The sequence below is a fragment of the Plasmodium vinckei genome (genome assembly GCF_900681995.1).
Source record: "Plasmodium vinckei vinckei genome assembly, chromosome: PVVCY_12".
NCBI classification, from domain to species: domain Eukaryota; phylum Apicomplexa; class Aconoidasida; order Haemosporida; family Plasmodiidae; genus Plasmodium; species Plasmodium vinckei.
In genome coordinates, this window is record NC_051304.1 from 1,546,112 (window position 1) to 1,566,317 (window position 20,206).

A 20,206-nucleotide genomic window follows, 5' to 3' on the forward strand; every position below is an offset into this window, starting at 1 on the left:
GACAAAAAATTAATTTAATATTAAAAAGAGAATAGTGTTTTATATGTATAGTAGATTAGCAAGGTGGATATATAGATATTTTTGAGGTTTGGTAATAATCTTAAAATTGTGAAAATATATATTTATTTAAAGTATTAATGGTTAAAAGATTGTTTATTTGGTTGTAATTTGAAAAAAGTTTATAAATTAAATTTATTACTATTTATATTTTAAAACAAAGTAATAAATTTTTTATGGGCAAAACAACGTAATAAACTTTTTATGGGCAAAACAACGTAATAAACTTTTTATGGGCAAAACAACGTAATAAACTTTTTATGGGCAAAACAACGTAATAAATTTTTTATGGACAAAACAAATAATAACATAAAAAGTATCACTTAAAAAAGTAAAAAATGATAAAAAATAAATGTACAACATATATGATGTCATTTTATTTGATATATGACCATATTATAATAAAGAAGAGGTCATTCAAAATGTATATACATAAGTTTGCAACGTTGCAACTGTGTATACTGATTTTGAGTGGTATTGTTTATGTACGTGAGACTTCGAAGATTTTTTGAAAAAAAAATAATGTACCTATTCACATTCAGTTAATATTTCAGCAGAATTTTCTGTTACTAAAATAGTATGTTCCCATTGTGAACAAAAAGAATTATCATTAGTACAAACAGTCCATTGGTCTTTCCAAGTATGGATGTTTATACTTCCTTCAGATAATATAGGCTCTATAGTAAATATTTGACCTTTTTTCATATATTCATTTTCTTCATGGGTATTAGGATAATGATGTTCAATTAATGGGTACATATGCATATTTGTTCCAATAAAATGACCACAAAAATCTTTAATTACATTAAATCCATTTTTATGAGCATGTTCAGTAATTACTCTTCCAATTTCTGAAAATTTCTGACCATCCCTACATATTGAAATAGCTTTATAAAGACATTCTTTACTCACTTCAATTAATTTTTTGTGTTTTTCTGAAATATCACCTATTCCTACAGTTCCAGCACAATCACCAAATACACCATCAAAATAAACTGTACAATCATAAGTTATTATATCCTTGTTTTTTAATTTCCTTAAATTTGGTATCCCATGACAAACAGCTAAAATTTGCAAAAAAAAAAAAAAAAAAAAAAAAATATGACCAGGCAAGGTAAATTAAGTCGGTAAACTATATATTAAGCTTTCTCTCTTTTTTCATAATAATTATATATATAGATCTAATTAATCGTAAAAAATAATAAAAGATTTTACCCTCGTTTGGTGACGCACACACTGTTTTAGGAAAGCCATGAAAATTAATTCCAGCGGGATAAGCATTGTTTTTTATATAAAAATCAAATGCTAAATTGTCAATTTCTTCTGTTGTTATACCTTCTTTTGAACTTTCTAAACATAATTTTAAACAATTTGCTGCTATTTTTGCAGCCTTTTTCATTTTAATAATACAATTTTCATCTTTAACTTCGTAAATATTATTAGAGGGTTCCACAATTCCTGTTTTAGCATAGCTTGGTGATTTTATATGTGGTGGAATTTGTTTAGCAGGTAAAACTTTATATTTCCCTTAAAAAAATGTATGTATATATATATATATATATTTAATTTATAGACAAATAAAAATAACAGAATGTTGTATTTATGTAAAATATTACATATATATATGTAGGGATGTTGAGATGAAACTAGTCAGACATATAATTGTTTTTTTTCATTACCATCTTCTAAGGTAGGTTTAAATAAAGTGGTTTCAGACACTCTAATTTTATTTAATTTTGGTGTTAATATATATGTATGAAAATTATATTTTTGTTTTGATATATGGGAAACTCGAGTTGTCCAATTTTTAAATAAATATGACATTCTTTTTAATTTATATATAAGTTAGCTTTAATAATATTCCTTTTTAAATATTTCGTTTTCACACAATAACAGGATATACATATATATATTTAACTAATTTCTTTTATAATTATTTACTATGCATAATTTAAGGGGATATTACATTTTTTATATTTACTCCTGTCATTATGGTGTTATTAAAAAATTCATAGCCTTATAAAAAAAATTAGCTAACTACAGAATGGTATAGAGAAAATGAACAATAATCGGGGGGATACATAATTAAATATTAATTATGTTTTTAAATATTTTATAAATATGCATTAATTCATGTATTAAGTAATTTACATTTTGTATTTATAAAAAATGAAAAATTATAATTTTATAAAATGGTGTAGTATGATATTCAAAAAATAGGAATTTAAAAATGGGGAGTCGTTTTGCAATCGTCTATAGCGAAAAAAAAATTATAGTATGCATAATAATGCTATTTATATAAAGATAAATTTATATATATAAAAATATTTTACTACAAAGTGTAATATAATTTTAATATAATTTATAGATTTTATTTTTCTTTAATTTTAAAACATTTTATTTATTTAAAAAAACAAAATTAAGTTATATTTTTTTTAAATATATCATTATTCTAATTAATAAGTTTGATAGACTATTAATTACAAAAGCTTTATGATTTTTTTGTAATTTTTTAATTTTAACTATAGAATATAAAACATATAAACAAATAAAAGTACAATAATATTATTTTAATTTTATTATAATTATATAATTTTTAACATTGTTAGTGATACCACCAAAAAAAACAAAATTTTATTATATGCTACTTTGACAATTTGGTATAAACCTTTTGGTTGCCCATACGAGACTAATAAACCCATTAAAATCGAAAACAAAACATTTTGTCCAATTTATATGCATATATTTAAAATTGTAAATAAATTAATAGCAGTTTTATGTAATACCATTATCATATAAGTACACAAACTAGTTGCATATATATAACATCATCCAGATATATACTACTTTTGGAAGATCAAACATTTTTTAGCTTTTTTTTTGAAGAAATCCCGGAATGTATAAAACAATCCAAAACGTTTTTGATTATACTAATTATTATATAAATATTTTACGCTTTTATTACAATGTTAACAAAATAGCAATTTCTTTCAATCAATCCAAGAGAGCATATATTTCCTAGCATAAACAAAACCATTAGATATTTTGTCATGTTAATTTTTTTAGTCATTTGGGAGAACTCATAAAAATTGAAAAATAAAATAAAAATGAGAGTCAAATATATTAGATAGCGGGTTTTATTTTTTAATAGTTTTGTTTAGCCCATTTTAATTAAATAACTATTTTTTTCAAGTGATTAATTCCCGTTGTATATATAGTAGCATGCATATACTAATATAAATATATATCCGAATACTACAGTGTTATTCCCTTTTTGGTGCTTATACCAACATATATATTTTATATATATACATATAAGAAAACAGGCAGAAGGAAGATTATATTAGTTGAGATAAACGTCGCATAGCGGTTTCGTTTATTTCAACAGACTTATGCATAAATATTATGCACCTGTCGAAAGACATATATACAAGACAATTGATATGTACATATCAACTGCTAAAGTAGTTAGTAAGCAAATATAGTATATCATATTGTTTCTTTTCTTCACCGGCACTGTTTATATAAATGAGTAAATTTTATATAAAAAATCTGAACAATACAGAAAATTCCCTCAATGATGGACCCCCTACATATATGGAAGATGATATTCCAAAAAATAAATATAGAGAAAATAATTCAATAGTATATGGTAGTACAATAGATATATATAATGTAACAGATAAAAATGGTTTGCCAATAACAAAAGAGTTTGATTTTGTTTATGACGAACAAATTGATAATAGAATCAACTTCAGTAGTAATAATATAAATGACTTAAATATACAGATATCTAATTCGATTCAAATATATTATAAATCTATTTTTCGATATGCAGCTGAATGTTCATCTTTTTTATGTGCTGTAGGAATGTGGGGGGTATTAGAAGATATATTTCGTATACTATCAGAAGATGATACTTATATTATGTTTTATTATTACTTTTTTTTTGCACTAATTTTTGCATCCTTAGCTCTTGCATGTAATTTATGTTTTAATGAATCAGATAATGTAAATAAATGTGCATTTAACGATTTGGAAAATCAGGAATAATTTAATTTGATTTTCCTTTAGTATTATTTATATTAATGTGTGATAATTGTAGATATTTTATAATTTTTTTTAAATTAAAATTAAGTTGTAATCTTTGTTTTGCTCATATGTTTTTCTCATATGTTTTTCTTATATGTTTTTCTCATATGTTTTTCTTATTTGTTTTGCTCATATGTTTTTCTCATATGTTTTTCTTATATGTTTTTCTCATATGTTTTTCTTATATGTTTTTCTCATATGTTTTTCTTATATGTTTTTCTCATATGTTTTTCTTATATGTTTTTCTTATATGTTTTTCTCATATGTTTTTCTTATATGTTTTTCTCATATGTTTTTCTTATATGTTTTTCTCATATGTTTTTCTTATATGTTTTTCTCATATGTTTTTCTTATATGTTTTTCTCATATGTTTTAATTATAAAATTAATAAATTATAATTTAAACTGGTTAAAGATTAAATAAATATATATTGTATGTATACAAACTTTCTCTACTTTTTAATATCAAACTTTAAACATCATTTAAAACGATATATAATAGGATATACCTCGAATTATGCAAAGTAAATAACTTTTATAAGATGGTGAAATAAAAACAAAATTAATACTAAGACTAAGACTATAAATAGGTATATATTTTTATGCACATATTGTATCCTACATATTTTTTTATAGTAAAAAATAGAACCTTTATTCTTTTAAACTCTTTGCTTAAGTTTGAATTATATGTAAAAAAATAGTTACATTATTATTCACCCTTTTTTATAGTCACACTATTATATTAACATGTATTAACATATATTTATATATGTAGATAATTTGTTTACTATTTTATAGTGGTTTATTTGTTCTGGTTTAACAGATGAGAATAGCACAGTTACATATTTTGTTAATTTGAGTTCTTTTTACACTTTTTGATTTTTTCTTAAATATGATATTAAAATTTTAAGACAGTGGGGACATTCAAAATATATTTATTTATTTTACAAAACATATAGAGAAAAAAAAATAAAAAATGGTATACCTATATATGATGTATCCATTTGGTGGTATTATCATTCGAGAGTATTTAAAAAAAAAAAAAACTTAATGTCATATTATATGTAATAGGAATATATAATGAATTCTGTGTTCTTTAGTTTATATATAATTGGGTAGTGAATATATTTAATGAATTTTTAATAAATAAATTTTGAGAAGATGTAAAAAATAAATAACAATCCAAAAATGTATAATAGATAGAATTTTCCATTTAAAAAAAAAAAATTATATTACTACAAATATATGGATTATATATATGCGATGTTAATTTTATTTTCTTGATTATATTTTTTTAACATGTATACATTTTTTATTTATCTATTCATTTATTGAATTATAATTTATTGTATTTTTATCATTTGTAGAAATTATTATTTTTTTAATATTTTTTATAAAATTCACAGATTTCCTGAAATATATAATTTTTTACAATTTGTCAGTTTCGAAACAAATTATGTTATACCAATTGTTTATATGACATTGTAAAATTGTATATGCATATTTAGTACTTTATTTTATTATTCCCTGTCCCAATTTTTTTTTATTTTTTATAAAATATTGTAACAATGGATGTTGAAAAAAGTGAGTTTTAAAAAAAAACAATATTCATTATGTTCCTATGCTATCTGTTTTGCATACTCCAAATATAGTTTTTATATAATAACTTTTTAACTTACAAAAATGGTATTATATATATTCTCTATGCTTTCTTTATAATTTCACATTATCTTTCCATTTCTTTTTTCACCTTTAGTTGAAGAGCTTAAAAAATTTGTAGCAACATGTGAAGAAGACCCATCAATTTTACTTAAACCAGAATTTTCCTTTTTCAAAAATTTTATCGAAAGTTTTGGAGGAAAAGTAAAAAAAGATAAAATGGGTTATGAAAAAATGAAGAGTGAAGATAGCACAGAAGAAAAAACGGATGAAGAAGAAGATGAGGAAGAAGAGGAAGAGGAAGAAGAAGAGGAGGAGGAAGAAGAGGAAGAAGAAGAACAGGATGATCCTGTAGAATTAGAATTAATTAAAGAAGAAACTGAGGAATGCCCACCATTAGCTCCAATTATAGAAGGAGAATTATCAGAGGAACAAATTGAGGAAATATGTAAATTAAAAGAAGAAGCTGTAAATTTAGTTGAAGATAAAAAATATGAAGAAGCTTTAGAAAAATATAATAAAATAATTAGTTTTGGTAATCCATCTGCTATGATATATACTAAACGTGCTTCTATTTTATTAAACTTAAAAAGACCCAAAGCTTGTATAAGAGATTGTACAGAAGCTTTAAATTTAAATATTGATAGTGCTAATGCATATAAAATAAGAGCTAAAGCTTATAGATATTTAGGAAAATGGGAATTTGCTCATGCTGATATGGAACAAGGACAAAAGATTGATTATGATGAAAACCTTTGGGATATGCAAAAATTAATACAAGAAAAATATAAAAAAATATATGAAAGAAGAAGATATAAAATTAATAAAGAAGAAGAAAAACAACGATTAAAAAGAGAAAAAGAATTAAAAAAAAGATTAGCAGCTAAAAAAAAAGCTGAAAAAATGTATAAAGAGAATACAAAAAGAAAAAATTATGATTCAGATTCTTCTGACTCATCTTATAGTGAACCAGATTTTTCGGGTGATTTCCCAGGTGGAATGGGCGGAATGGGTGGAATGCCAGGAATGCCTGGGGGTTTTCCAGGTATGCCAGGTGGAATGGGAGGTATGCCCGGAGGAATGCCAGGAATGCCTGGAGGAATGGGAGGTATGCCCGGGGGAATGCCAGGTATGCCAGATTTGAATTCACCTGAAATGAAGGAACTTTTTAATAATCCTCAATTTTTTCAAATGATGCAAAACATGATGAGTAATCCAGATTTAATAAATAAATATGCTAGCGATCCAAAATATAAAAATATTTTTGAAAATTTAAAAAATTCCGATTTAGGAGGTATGATGGGTGGTAAACCTAAACCTTAAAGTTATCTATACAAATTTTAAGTGCATTTTTACGTAGCAACAAACATAAAGATAAATATGCACATATACAATGTTATTAAAAAATCTTTCTTTGTGAATAGGTATGTAAATTGCATATACCAAAAAAATAAGTATTGGCAGGTATATCGAATACGCACGCCTTTCTTTTTATACATATGTGCATTTAATTAATTATCCATTAACTGTGTACATCGTTTTTTATTTTATGCTTAAAAAACATGAATGAAACAATTGTTATAAATAAAGAATGAAGTCAAAAATAATCGGAAAAAATGATGAACAAAATTTAAAAAATAAAAAAAATATACAGTCATACGAATATGGTATTAAAGCTATATAAGATTTTGTAAATTCCCTGTAACAAACAATCTTTTACTTTTTCTTTTTAAAAAAATTCCTGAAAAAAAATGTTCATAAATTATATAAAATTTGGAAATATGTATGTTGTATTTGGTTATTTACAATATGATCATATTTGTTTCTTACGTGAGTAATGTTTGTTGAAGGTTTCTTTTTTTTTTATTATTATCTGCCGGTGCTTTTTTATCAGCATTACTCGAGTCATTGGTAAAGGTTTTTATAAGATTTTTTTTTATAGGGGCTTCTTTATCAACTGTTACTAAATAGCCATTCTCGAAGAACAGTTCTGTTTCTTTATCCTATACAAATAAAAACGCAATAAATTATAAGTAAGAAAATAGTATAGTGTAAATTAGATAGGCAATTTATATTAATAGGGAAGTGGTATATAAAAAGGGGAAATATGAAAAAAATCCATGTCATTATTGTATAATTTTTGATATACCAATTTAACTCGTTTTGTGACATCCGATTCAATGGTATCGGGGTCAAGACATTCTGTGCTTTTATTACTTTCAGTAGATTCTTCTAAAAAAAATAATAAAAATAAAAATGATTAACTACTCATATATTTGATTTTACATATTTTTCTTTTTTCATTAGTACAATCTTATTACCCAATTTAATTTTAGCCACCTCGGTGTTGCATGTCGATGCTGAAAAGGTTTAAAATTTTCGAAAGTAAATCAGTACAAATATTGTATAGGAAAGCATACAAAATATTATTAAAGTATTTGAACTAGCCATATATAGCCATTTTAAATGTATTGCTTAAGAATTAATACAATATAATCCTCATATTTGATTAAGTTATTATTACTTGCTTTGAAATACTTACATTGAAAAGGATCTGTTTTATGTTCTTTTTCGCTTAGGTTTTGAGAATCTTCGATTTCTTTTTCCACTATTAAGAATGAAGTAAATGGTGAAAATGATTTAATTTTTTTTTGACATAATTTTTTTTAGCATTTTTTATGGATATAGGTATACCTGTGTTTTTATCAGAATTGTCCTGATCAAATAAGTTACATTTATCTCTTGTTTTATTTATTTCTGATTTGTTGTGTGTGTCCTTAATATTATTAATTTCTTTTTCAGAAGAAATAAGATGAGTCGATTGTTTTTGTTCATGATTTTTAGCACTACTTTTTGTATCGTATTTTTCACTTTTAACAATTTTTGAATATTTAATCTGATCATTTGTGCTACCAATATTGGTGTTAGTATTTTTTTTCGATTTATCTAGATTTGTTTCCACAGTAGGATATTCTTTTTTAGGTGATATATTTATATCTTTATTAATTCTGTTACTGTTTATAGAGCTTTTTTGTGACAATGAATTTGATATCATATTGCTATCGTCAATTAACTTTTTAGGTGATACTAATGCTAGAAATTCTTTACTTTCCCTACTAACTGAGCGATTAGCAGATACAATAATACTACTTTTTAAGTCTGGATTAGTAATAAGTTTTTTTTTAGGAGTTGCATTATTATCTCTTTTGGTTGGGGAACATGATAGATAATCCCATGGTGAATCCACTTTTTCATATTCATAAACAAAATCATTTAACTTTTCATATATTCCATTTTTAGAAACTATTCGCTTATTTATTTCATTTAATTCTTTCATCCATAACATTGAAAAATCAGTTTCAATATTTTTTGCTTGTAAACTGTAAACATTGATTGTATAGGTGCCTTCCTTTTTCACACCTAACGTAATAAGCGTCGTAAAAATCAATGAAATGCGTTGAGCATATATATGTTGAAAATGCAAGAATAATATCCTTTTCAAATACATAACCCATGTTGTAATACTTACTTTCAATGCCATTTTCAGAAATAACAGCATTTATATATTCATCGCTATTATTTTTATATCCTTCGACCAAGTATGTTACACATAATTCTTCTTTTTTTTTTTGATAATAATAATTCATAATCCTAAAAAAGGTAGAAATTTAATTATTATGTACTGTCAACAATTAATCAATCTCAGGCATTGTAATATTCTTAAAAAAATGCTACCATATTAACATAAATATGTATTTTATACAACCATATTTATGGGCTTACTTTTGAGACGACTCTGATGATATATTTAGGGTAAATTTTACCCATATTATGGTGATCTAAAAGCAAAATAAAAAATTTTATAATGAAAAAAAAATATTTTTTATCTCTTTCTGGTTTTAGCACAATTGTCTACCCTTGCTACGTATATGTAATATTTATTCAAAAGATGTTTTACTAATAAACAAGGAATAAAAATATGTATTTTTTTTATGTTATTACAGAGTGTCCATTTTTTATAAAATCATCGAAAAAGCAAAGTAACTCCTCTATATTTGATACGTTATTAATATCTTGCATTTTTTTAATGCTTAAAAATTGGTTTATATATTTATGTCTTTAACTAAAAAGAGAGAAAAAAAAATTATGTATATAGCTACCCAAAATATGGTGTAAAAGTAAGAAGAGTATCCTTGGTGTTTTATGCTTGCATTCGTATTAGTATAGTTAAAGGGGAATGAATAGGGAGCTAATCCCTTTACATAAGCATGTGCATACATATGTATACTTACATATATATATATGCATGGATGTATAATACCTGTATATATCCAAGTGTTTTCATAAACTTACACACACATGGTTATATGTGGCTTTTGTAAGAATATAGTTATTCTTGATTAAAATAATGGCAAGTTTTTTTGAGACTATTCAATTGGAATGACATATAAATAGTTACACACAATAAAAAATATAATAAAACATTTGTTTAAAATATTTTATATACCCACATATACGATATATTAAGAATGCTCTTTAATTAAAAATTTAAAGGAAAAACAAAAAAATAAAAAATATGTATTAATATTTACAAGCTCAGCAATATTGGTGTTAATAATTTACACATTTAAAAGGATATATATATGCATATATATTTTCCTTTTTTTATATAAACATAAAAAATCGAAATATATTTTTTTAAATAATTATATACATATCAAAATATGTCAATTAAAAAGGATAGATTAAATCATATTTATGATTTATGTATAATTAAGCCATTTATTTAATACAAATAACAAATTTAGTATATTAATTAAAATTTTATTTTTTTTTAAAGACACTTATTATTACTTGTCCTCATGAGCATTTAGCGCAAAATAAAAAAAAAATAAAATATGGAAACAGGACATACCTGTATATTATACATATTATGGATATTATTTTAATAAATGGAAATTTTCTATAATATTAATTAGTGTGGTTATACAAAAAAATATCATTTACTGAAACATTACGACTGGTACCAAATAAAATGAAAACACAAGAAAAGTTCTACTACCAATATTGGCTTTTTGTTACTGTTTTGTCATTGTGGCATTTGTATTTACTTTTAACATAGCATAGTGTAGTAATTAATTTTAAAAAATAATAAAAAATGGCAAAAAATGGGAAAAAATAATAAAAAATGGAAAAATAATTCAGTATATCACTACCATTTCAACCTACTACTATATAACTTTTCCATTTTCATTAAGTGATAATAATTTAAAATTATTTATAAAGCTAAAACATTTTTTTGTTTTTTTTTAAATATATGACAAATAAAAAAAATAAAAGAAAATTATTATGCATAAAACAAGTTATTATACTACTATTATTATATATATATAATAGTTACTAATTTATTGTAAAAAAAATAATAATATAAAATTCAATTTTCAATAAATAAATGTATCCCACGTAGTCTAGACGGTTAGGATATTCGGCTTTCACCCGAACGACCCGGGTTCGAGTCCCGGCGTGGGAATAAAAATAATTTTTTTTTTATATCCCCTTATTTTTTACAATATATATATTTTTTTATTACACTTTTTATATGTATAATAATTATTTTTTCTTATATATACAATTATTAAAAAAAAAAAATATAAACTTTACCAAGTCAGTCAATATTTTATGGCAATTCACAGAAATTGCTATGTATACACATGTAACACAGTATTTGCATAATATTATGCATAATATTATTATATTATCAGATTTTTATAAATTTAGGACATAATAATAGTTTATATTTTTATTTTATTTATTATATAAAAGTAAAATTGTAAATAATTTTTATTGTTTTTTTAAAAGTTGAAGCAATAAATAAATACATTTTGTATATTTTCACTGTTTTTATAAATATACCACAATATTTAATACCCTTTTTGCTGTATTAAGAAAATTACAACATTATGAAATAGGCAAATTAACAAATATATACATTTTATCGCTATATTATAAAAATAAAAGTCTGTTCTTCCTACAAATATGTAGTAATTATATCAAAGGATTTGAAGCCCATAGTACATTGCGCTTTCAATAAACAAGTACTTAAAAAGGTGAAAAAAAGTTTATATTATATATATGCATATTTTTAGTAAATATATATCGTAGTTAAACCAATATTTTATTTAGTATAATGTTTGTAAAATGGGTAGCTTAAAAATAATAAAATCCCCACAAAATATAATGCTTTATAAAATATAGAAGATTGTTATAAAAATAAATAAAATAGTACCATTTATATCGTTATAAATATTTCGAATATAATAATATTTTTTACTAAAAAAAAAGACGTTAATTATATAATTATTGGATTTGTAGTAAATAAAAAATCCATAATTTTAATAAGATTGCACGAGGTGGGGTTCGAACCCACGCGGTCTAGTGACCAGAGGATCTTAAGTCCACCCCCTTAACCACTCGGGCACCCGTGCTTACAATAATGTTAATATGCTATTATTTTAATTTTTTATAAAAAATATAAATATACAATAAAATAAGATATTTTACATATATTAATATTTTATAGGTACAATATAGTTTTATGGAAAGGGTTTGAAATTTTTCTACATGCTATAATCTTTAAGGTTTATCCATTTCAAACATATATTTAAAAAAAAATATATAATGTTTTAGGTATTTATTTCAAAAAAAATTCCCCATATATTAATTTTTAGTAATGAATTTCATGTATATGTTTTTTTTAAATAGCATATAAAGATTATGTAATTTTACTAATTTGGGGTAATTTTATTTATAATATTATATAGCCATTTTAGTAGCTAGCTTTTTTATAAGTACATTTTTTTATAAAGTCGTATGAAAAAGGCTAGATACTAAAAATGGTATTTGAATAAAATAATAAATAATAGTTGTTATAAGTGTATAGAACAAGATGGAAAAAATAAATGAGGAAGGGACTGGTGAAGAAGATGATAGTGGAAGTGATTTTGTATATGAGCCAATAAATGTTAGAAAAAAAAAGTTCATGAATCAATTGGTAAATAGTTTTTTAAATGAAGAAAATGAACAAGGAAAGGAAAAGAAGAGAAAAAAAGACGATGAAGAAATAAGTGAAAATGGAAAAAATAATAAAGATGATGAAAAAGAAGAACAAGAGAATGGACAAACAAAAATTGATATGAATAAAAGTTTACTTGAAACATATTATAAGATAAGAAAAGAAAAAGAAAATAAAGAAGTTGATGAAATAGATGAAATTCGTAAGAAGGAAGAACATATATTAGCACAAATATCCAAAGCATTAAATGCTCCTTTACAATCTGTAAAAGAAAGAGCAAAAGGAATAGTATATAAAGATAGTTTTAAAACAATATGGACATTACCTAGTAAATATAAAAAAATGTCTAAAGAATATGTTGATAAGATACGAAAAATATTTTACATTGATGTTAGTGGTAATGATGTTCCCCCTCCTATAAAAAATTTTAAAGACATGAAATTTCCTAAAGCAATATTAAAAGGGTTGAAAAAAAAAAAAATAAATAAACCAACACAAATACAAATGCAAGGATTACCATCTATATTAATAGGTAGAGATATTATAGGAATAGCTTTTACAGGTAGTGGTAAAACTATAGTTTTTGTTTTACCTTTAATTATGACCTGTTTAGAAGCTGAATTGAGATGCCCAATAGAAGAAGGTGAAGGACCATTGGGTTTAATTATATGTCCTTCAAGAGAATTAGCATCACAAACACATAATATAATAAATTATTTTTGTGAATATTTACATAAAGATAATTTTCCAATGTTAAAATCGTTATGTGTGATTGGAGGTGTTAGTACATATGAACAAGGAAAAGAAATTAAAAAGGGTGTACATATGTTAGTAGCAACACCAGGGAGACTAAATGATATGCTAAATAAAAAAAGAATGACTTTAGAACAGTGTCGATATTTATGTTTTGATGAAGCAGATAGATTAATTGATTTAGGATTTGAAGAAGAAATAAGAAATACGTTAGATAATTTTTCAAGTCAAAGACAAACATTATTATTTAGTGCAACTATGCCTAAAAAAATTCAAGAGTTTGCAAAATCAACTTTAGTTAATCCAATAATAATAAATGTAGGAAGAGCAGGTGCTGCGAATTTAGATGTTATACAAGAAGTAGAATATGTTAAAGAAGAATTTAAATTATCATATTTATTACAAGTTTTACAAAAAACTGGACCACCTGTTTTAATTTTTTGTGAGAATAAAAAAGATGTAGATGATGTACATGAATATTTATTGTTAAAGGGTGTAAATGCTATAGCTATACATGGTAGTTTAGGACAAACAGAAAGATTAGAAGCTATTAATTTATTTAGAAATGGTGAAAAAGATGTTTTAGTTGGAACAGATGTTGCATCTAAAGGATTAGATTTTCCATCTATTGAGCATGTTATAAATTATGATATGCCTAAAGATATTGAAAATTATGTACATCGAATTGGTAGGACAGGTAGATGTGGAAAAACAGGAATAGCTACTACATTCATAAATAAAAATCAAGAAGAAGCTATATTATTAGATTTAAAAGCATTATTAATTGAGGCTAAACAAAAAATTCCACCATTTTTAGAAATGCTTGATAGTAAGGGAATAAATTTAAAAGAAATTGGGGGTGTCAAAGGATGTTCCTATTGTGGTGGATTAGGGCATAGAATAACTCAATGCTCAAAATTAGAAAACCAAGCTACTAAACAAAAAACAGCTCGACAAAAAGATATATTATCAGGAAACAACAAATTTAATAACATGAATGGTTATACTGGGGATTGGTAAAGAAGAAGTATATTCATTTATTTGTTTTATCTGTCATTTTGCTAATATGACATTTTTATCATTTTTTTTGTATAAAACTATTATTCCGTGTTATTTACATTTTTACAATTTTTTAAAAAATATTAAAACTTCAAAAATTGTGAAATAGTAAAATGTTCTACAATGTTACTGTTCAGTGTAAGAGGCATGAAAATGTGGGTGCAGTATAAAATGCGATAAAAAAATGTGGTAAAAAAGTGTGGTAAAAAAATGTGGTAAAAAAGTGTGTAAAAAATGGATAGAATGCATTAGCCTTGGAATGGCTAGCTATATATGGACTTGATATACCATTTTTTATACGGACTTGGATTTCTTAGCTTATCAAATGTTCATTTTTCTTTCTATAAGTTCTGAGATTGGTTCATCAGGTTCGTTATTTAATTTTTCCATATATTCATAAGTTTCAATTTTATCAATGGTATTTCTCATAACATCAAGGGATAATAAACTACTTTTTATTCCTGGTAATCTTCTTGACATACCTACGATTTCTCTATCCATAACATTTTTAAAAACTTCTTGTGTACCATATATTAATCCAGTTCTTTTTAAATAATTCTTTTCTTCATTATATAATATTTTATCATGAAATGTTTCAATATTATCTTCTTTTCCTTGTAGGTTTATATCCCTAATATTAGTAACATCCTTTATTTGAAAATCAAAGTTAAGTTTATCTAAGTGGCTGTTTTCCATTTTAATATAATTAAAAATTATGAAAATGTGAAATTATATTAAGTTATAGTATAATTATTAATTAGTAAACCATACCAGTTATAGGCTAAATATAATAAAAGTAATTTTATTATTTTTTTTTTTCCTATTTAAATATGTACTAATGCTAACTAATCAATAAAAATATTTTTATTTATTTTTTAAATGTGTTTTTTTTTAATTATAACGTTATTCTTTTTTTATATACCCATTAAGGAACAAAAATTATTCATGGATTATTACGGCAAAATATTATGTGTATAACACTGTGCCGTGTTTTATTTTTTCCTTTTTAATTAGCAAAACTGTATTATATATGTAGTATATTATATTTCTCTTAAAAAATTAAAAAACATATTTAATAGCATATATATAAGCCTAATTACACTACTATAGTTTTTTCCAAAATAAAAAGAAAGCCATATTTATATTATTTTTTAAAGAACATAAATATGGGTAACAAATTTTCTTTTAGGCTTCCATAAAATACACTGAGCCTTATATACTTTATAAAAAGAACAAACAAAAATTGTTGTTATAATTATTTTTTAATTTAGTGTAACATTATTAAAAATTATTATTTTTTTTTTTTTATTATTTCTTCCCTTTAAGGGACTTTAACTTATGACAAATTTTATGAAAACAAAAAATATTTTTATTTTATATAGTATAAGTGGATAATGTGTCTATGGGTTTTTAAAAAATGTATAAAATATCAGATAATATTGAAAAAAAAAAATTATATATTTATAATTCCATAAAAATAAAGAAAAAGTATGGACTTATACTAATCCATTAAAATGTTTATATATTGTTCGGTGGGTAAAATAATTCCATTATCAGGTCATCATAATTTTTTATATGCACACGTCTGCTAACCTTTTATTCTCGAAAAAAAACAAAAAAATTTAAGAGTGTGATACTGTGAGGGAAAAGGCTTTAATAAATAACATCTTGTATAGGGGGATCTAAAAAGGTTAAGGAAATATGAAAAATGTTAAGTAGTGAAAATAAGCAAGAAATTTGTTGACAATACATTACAACAATATGATTGTTTCTTTTGCATATGCACTTACGACTGATATTGAATCTGTTCGAACACATAATTTAACGGTTCTTTTTTCCTCTTGAATTATTACTTCACTTAATATGACTAAGTTGTTTGTTGTTAAACATGCAAAATAGTACATTTCCTGTAAATTGAAATAAAATAAAGATCGTAAAGGTTAATGGTTAGAAAGAAATGTGAATAATATTTTATAAAATAATAATGTGTAACATATTCTGAAAGTTTGTTTAAATTATTTTGTTTTACCATATTATTTGATGCTCTTCGAGCTATTAAATTGATGTTGAAAATTTTCATTCTCTTTATCAATATGTCTGATGTTATTACGATGGGGCTTGTGGCCATCAAAATGCTCTGCATAACATTATCAGAATAAAAAAATACAAACATGTATTATGTTATTATTAAATAGTGGATGAAAAATGTGAAGTAGATAAAAGGGAGTAAGCAAATGATAAGATGTGCATATGTTTACCTCTTTCGAATCTTCAATAAGTTTCCATTTTTTCTTAAAAATATCTTTTTCCATATTAAAGTTTTCAACAAAAACTATGAAAATGTCATATGGCACATTGAAGTAAAATATGTCAAGATTGGTTCTTATAGCAACCTAAAAAAAGGAAAGAAATAAAATATATTTATAATAAATTATATCCTTATATTATTTATATTTTTAACTATTTTTTTTCATTACTTGTAAGAGCAATGGGTAGGTGGGAGGTGTGTTGGAGTTCAGCATGTTAGGGGCTAGTGTGACAAGGATTTCTAAAAAAAGAAAAAACAAAATGAAAGATATTAATAAGGTGTATCTACATAATATGAGAACCGTTTTCGTATTAACCATGTAATTACCTTTTGCCTCCCCCATGAAAATATTCTGATTTTCAATCGGATTAGGTGACGACAAGCCAAATCTGCAAATAGATCATAAAAAATTGAAAAAAATATAGCATAATGGTAGTGGTAGGAACTAGAGACGGTATAGTTACATAACCAAACAAGTATGCAACTTCCATTTGCATATTTCATCAATTTTATTGTCTTACGAATTTTTGTTTATTTGAACTCCAGAAACGATGAGAGGGTTTGGGGTCTGGTTGGTTACAGCGATTTTTAAGCATATCTTGCCTAAAAGGGGTGAGAAAGTAAGTAAATATATAGTAAATAAATATAGAGTAAGTAAAAAGATGAATTAGCAGTTTAAAATATAAAGGTACATACCATCGACACGATTGATGGACGCCATTATGGAAAGACCGCGTTGGCCTTTAAGACCAGCATCTTCAGGGGTTAAAACTTGTGTTAGTTTAACTGGAGGATGTGATTTTTTTTGTTTTGAATCATCGGGATTGTTGTTATTAATATTTCCATCTTCATTAAGTTCTATTAAATCAATATTTTTTTTATTGTCATATGTATCATCTTTATAATCATCTGAATCGGATGAATTATTATAGGATGCACTAGATGATCCAGAATGATTTGATTTTCTATTAGGACTTGAACTAGTATCGTATTTTTGTTTTTCCATTTTTTTTTTAATTTTCGATAAATTAAAGTTATCATCATTTGTTTCATCATTTTCATCATAAAGAGAATTAGTATCATTGTCATTATTATTTTGTTTGACAATAAAAGTTTCTGGTAGTTTATGATATATTGATGAGAGCATAGAAATATTTTTGATAAGTTTATTTAATAATTTAGCATCTGTAATAACATTATCTTCATGTATTGGTGGTTTTTCAGTAAGTACAATTTTTTTTGCTGCTTCAACATCTTTAGATAATAATCTCCAATAAATATATGCTCGATCTCTTAAATCTGGATTATCACTTTCTTCTGTCGATAGTTTTAAAACTTTAGTAATTATATCTTTTGTATTTTTCGATGACTTTAAAAATAATTTAACACTAGATGTTAATATTTGTAATTGAACATTATATGGTTCATCAACAAAATTTTCTAAAAACAATTCTATCAATTCATGAGCATTATCTATTCGTTCAACATATTCTCCAATGATCCAAATAAGTGATGCTTTTGCATTTGATTCTTCAAGTAATTCTAGATTTTCACATAATATAGTTATAATACTTTCATATTTGTTTGGGTATTTTCTAAATATATCTTTAATAACAACAACACATTCTTGTGTTACATAACTAATTTTAGTGTCGATAAGGTCGAGAAGTATATTTATACATTTTTCGCTAGATTGTGGTAATTTGATTGCACAGTTTCCTATTGCTCTTACACTTTTTTTAACAAATTCGACATCTACTTCTGTTGAATATTCTTTAAGTTCGTATAAAACTAAATCAACATTTTTATCTGTAACTAATCGGATTATAATATCTAATTTTTCCATTTTAACATAAGCTGGTTCATTATATTTACAAAAAAACATATTAATTTTATCGGAAAGCATGTTAGGAAACTTTTGAGTAATTAAATTAATATTTCTTAATGCGATATATTGTACTTCTGGTTCTGAAGATAATAAAGTAACTAAGGATGGACTTAATTTTTTATGAACATTTTTAATAAATTCTTTATCATTTATTTTATCTAATAATGTTAATATAACTTTGATTGATGATAAGACAACTGCTGAATTTGCATGTGATAATCTAGGTAATATTCTTTCTAGAACTCTTTCTGCATCTTTACTACTTTTGGGTTCATATAAAACTAATGCATCTAAAATAAAAACTTGACCCCATTCAACACATTCATTAATAGCATTTAATAATTTATTAACATTATTTTCATCTTTATTTATAATATCTTTTAATATAGTTTTATTTGAATTTTCACAAATATCGGTTAAAGAAATAATTGCATTGGCTACTACCATTGCATTATTGTCATCTAGAATGTTAAGTAGTGTATCTATAAATCCTTCTTCTTCTACTAATTTTGGTGATATATCATAAAGTTTTGCAATACATATAACGGCTGTTTTTCTAACATATGGGTCTTCATCTTTTAAACATCTTCTTAAAGGTTCTATTAAATATTCTGTTATTTGTTCTAATCTTATACATCCCATAGTTCTAATTGCTAATGCTCTTATTAAAGGATTAGGATCTGATGAATCTTTTCTAAAAGTATTAACTGCTAAGATGGCTAGTTCGGGTTGTACTTTAGCATAATTTATTACGTATAGATATACTAATTTTTTTAATTCAATGTTTGATGTTTGCATACAATTTACAACATCAGAAAAAAGCATCGATACATCTTTACCTACTGTCATTGCAGCAATTATTTTTTTTATGGCTTCTTTTTTTTTTTCCTTATGACTTGAATGAAGCTCTTCTTTGAGCTCGTGGATTTCCCCTTTTTTGGTGGTTTGGAAATATCGTAAATCCGACATTTTATGAAAAAATTAATTAGAGATTGTGTTGGTAAATATTAAAAGGTTTAAAAATGGGAATAGGTGCAAAGTGATAAAGCAGCTTATGATGATACTAAGCATGCATATATAAATGAATATTATGGTGTTGCTTCAAAGTATGGCAAAAGTACTTATGTACTATGATAAAGTTGTTATTTTATTTTTCTATTTTTGTTTTTTTTTATTTTGATTGGTTGTTCTTGCCCCCTTCATTCTTCCATTTTTGTTCGGCACAAATCAGGGTACTTGAGGGTGGAGGCCCAAAGCAAACTGACAAGGTTGAGGAGGTTGAAATAAATATATAATGCTGATTTATTAGAAAATGTATT

General features: G+C 24.2%; 7 protein-coding genes and 2 non-coding genes across 9 annotated transcripts; 4 read left to right on the top strand and 5 right to left on the bottom strand.

Annotated features, from left to right (window-relative positions):
* Positions 1 to 585: 585 nt before the first annotated feature.
* PVVCY_1204280 (methionine aminopeptidase 1a, putative) lies at positions 586 to 1,881 on the bottom strand (the record flags this gene model as incomplete). The annotated part of the gene is made up of 3 exons (XM_008625437.1): positions 586 to 1,121; positions 1,273 to 1,584; positions 1,737 to 1,881. 3 exons carry the CDS (start codon positions 1,879 to 1,881, stop codon positions 586 to 588), a joined length of 993 nt encoding a protein of 330 aa, XP_008623659.1.
* Positions 1,882 to 3,585: 1,704 nt separating this feature from the next.
* Positions 3,586 to 4,110, top strand: PVVCY_1204290 (conserved Plasmodium protein, unknown function; the record flags this gene model as incomplete). The annotated part of the gene is made up of 1 exon (XM_008625438.1): positions 3,586 to 4,110. The coding sequence occupies one exon, from the start codon at positions 3,586 to 3,588 to the stop codon at positions 4,108 to 4,110; it is 525 nt and encodes a 174-aa protein (XP_008623660.1).
* Positions 4,111 to 5,716: 1,606 nt separating this feature from the next.
* On the top strand, positions 5,717 to 7,130 carry PVVCY_1204300 (Hsc70-interacting protein, putative; the record flags this gene model as incomplete). The annotated part of the gene is made up of 2 exons (XM_008625439.2): positions 5,717 to 5,732; positions 5,905 to 7,130. The coding sequence occupies 2 exons, from the start codon at positions 5,717 to 5,719 to the stop codon at positions 7,128 to 7,130; spliced, it is 1,242 nt and encodes a 413-aa protein (XP_008623661.2).
* A 393-nt stretch (positions 7,131 to 7,523) lies between these two features.
* Positions 7,524 to 9,887, bottom strand: PVVCY_1204310 (conserved Plasmodium protein, unknown function; the record flags this gene model as incomplete). The annotated part of the gene is made up of 9 exons (XM_037634682.1): positions 7,524 to 7,548; positions 7,638 to 7,810; positions 7,957 to 8,039; positions 8,129 to 8,167; positions 8,350 to 8,415; positions 8,502 to 9,227; positions 9,337 to 9,458; positions 9,591 to 9,646; positions 9,810 to 9,887. 9 exons carry the CDS (start codon positions 9,885 to 9,887, stop codon positions 7,524 to 7,526), a joined length of 1,368 nt encoding a protein of 455 aa, XP_037490742.1.
* Positions 9,888 to 11,264: 1,377 nt separating this feature from the next.
* On the top strand, positions 11,265 to 11,337 carry PVVCY_1204320. The gene has a single exon. It is a non-coding gene; the product is annotated as a tRNA-Glu (tRNA).
* An 872-nt stretch (positions 11,338 to 12,209) lies between these two features.
* On the bottom strand, positions 12,210 to 12,292 carry PVVCY_1204330. Its single transcript has one exon. It is a non-coding gene; the product is annotated as a tRNA-Leu (tRNA).
* Positions 12,293 to 12,753: 461 nt separating this feature from the next.
* Positions 12,754 to 14,652, top strand: PVVCY_1204340 (RNA helicase, putative; the record flags this gene model as incomplete). Its single annotated transcript, XM_008625441.1, has 1 exon — positions 12,754 to 14,652. One exon carries the CDS (start codon positions 12,754 to 12,756, stop codon positions 14,650 to 14,652), a length of 1,899 nt encoding a protein of 632 aa, XP_008623663.1.
* Positions 14,653 to 15,012: 360 nt separating this feature from the next.
* PVVCY_1204350 (proteasome maturation factor UMP1, putative) lies at positions 15,013 to 15,387 on the bottom strand (the record flags this gene model as incomplete). Its single annotated transcript, XM_008625442.1, has 1 exon — positions 15,013 to 15,387. One exon carries the CDS (start codon positions 15,385 to 15,387, stop codon positions 15,013 to 15,015), a length of 375 nt encoding a protein of 124 aa, XP_008623664.1.
* Positions 15,388 to 16,313: 926 nt separating this feature from the next.
* On the bottom strand, positions 16,314 to 19,856 carry PVVCY_1204360 (AP-1 complex subunit beta, putative; the record flags this gene model as incomplete). The annotated part of the gene is made up of 8 exons (XM_037634683.1): positions 16,314 to 16,373; positions 16,482 to 16,598; positions 16,721 to 16,828; positions 16,950 to 17,084; positions 17,169 to 17,239; positions 17,327 to 17,388; positions 17,521 to 17,602; positions 17,696 to 19,856. 8 exons carry the CDS (start codon positions 19,854 to 19,856, stop codon positions 16,314 to 16,316), a joined length of 2,796 nt encoding a protein of 931 aa, XP_037490743.1.
* Between the last annotated feature and the right edge of the window lie 350 nt (positions 19,857 to 20,206).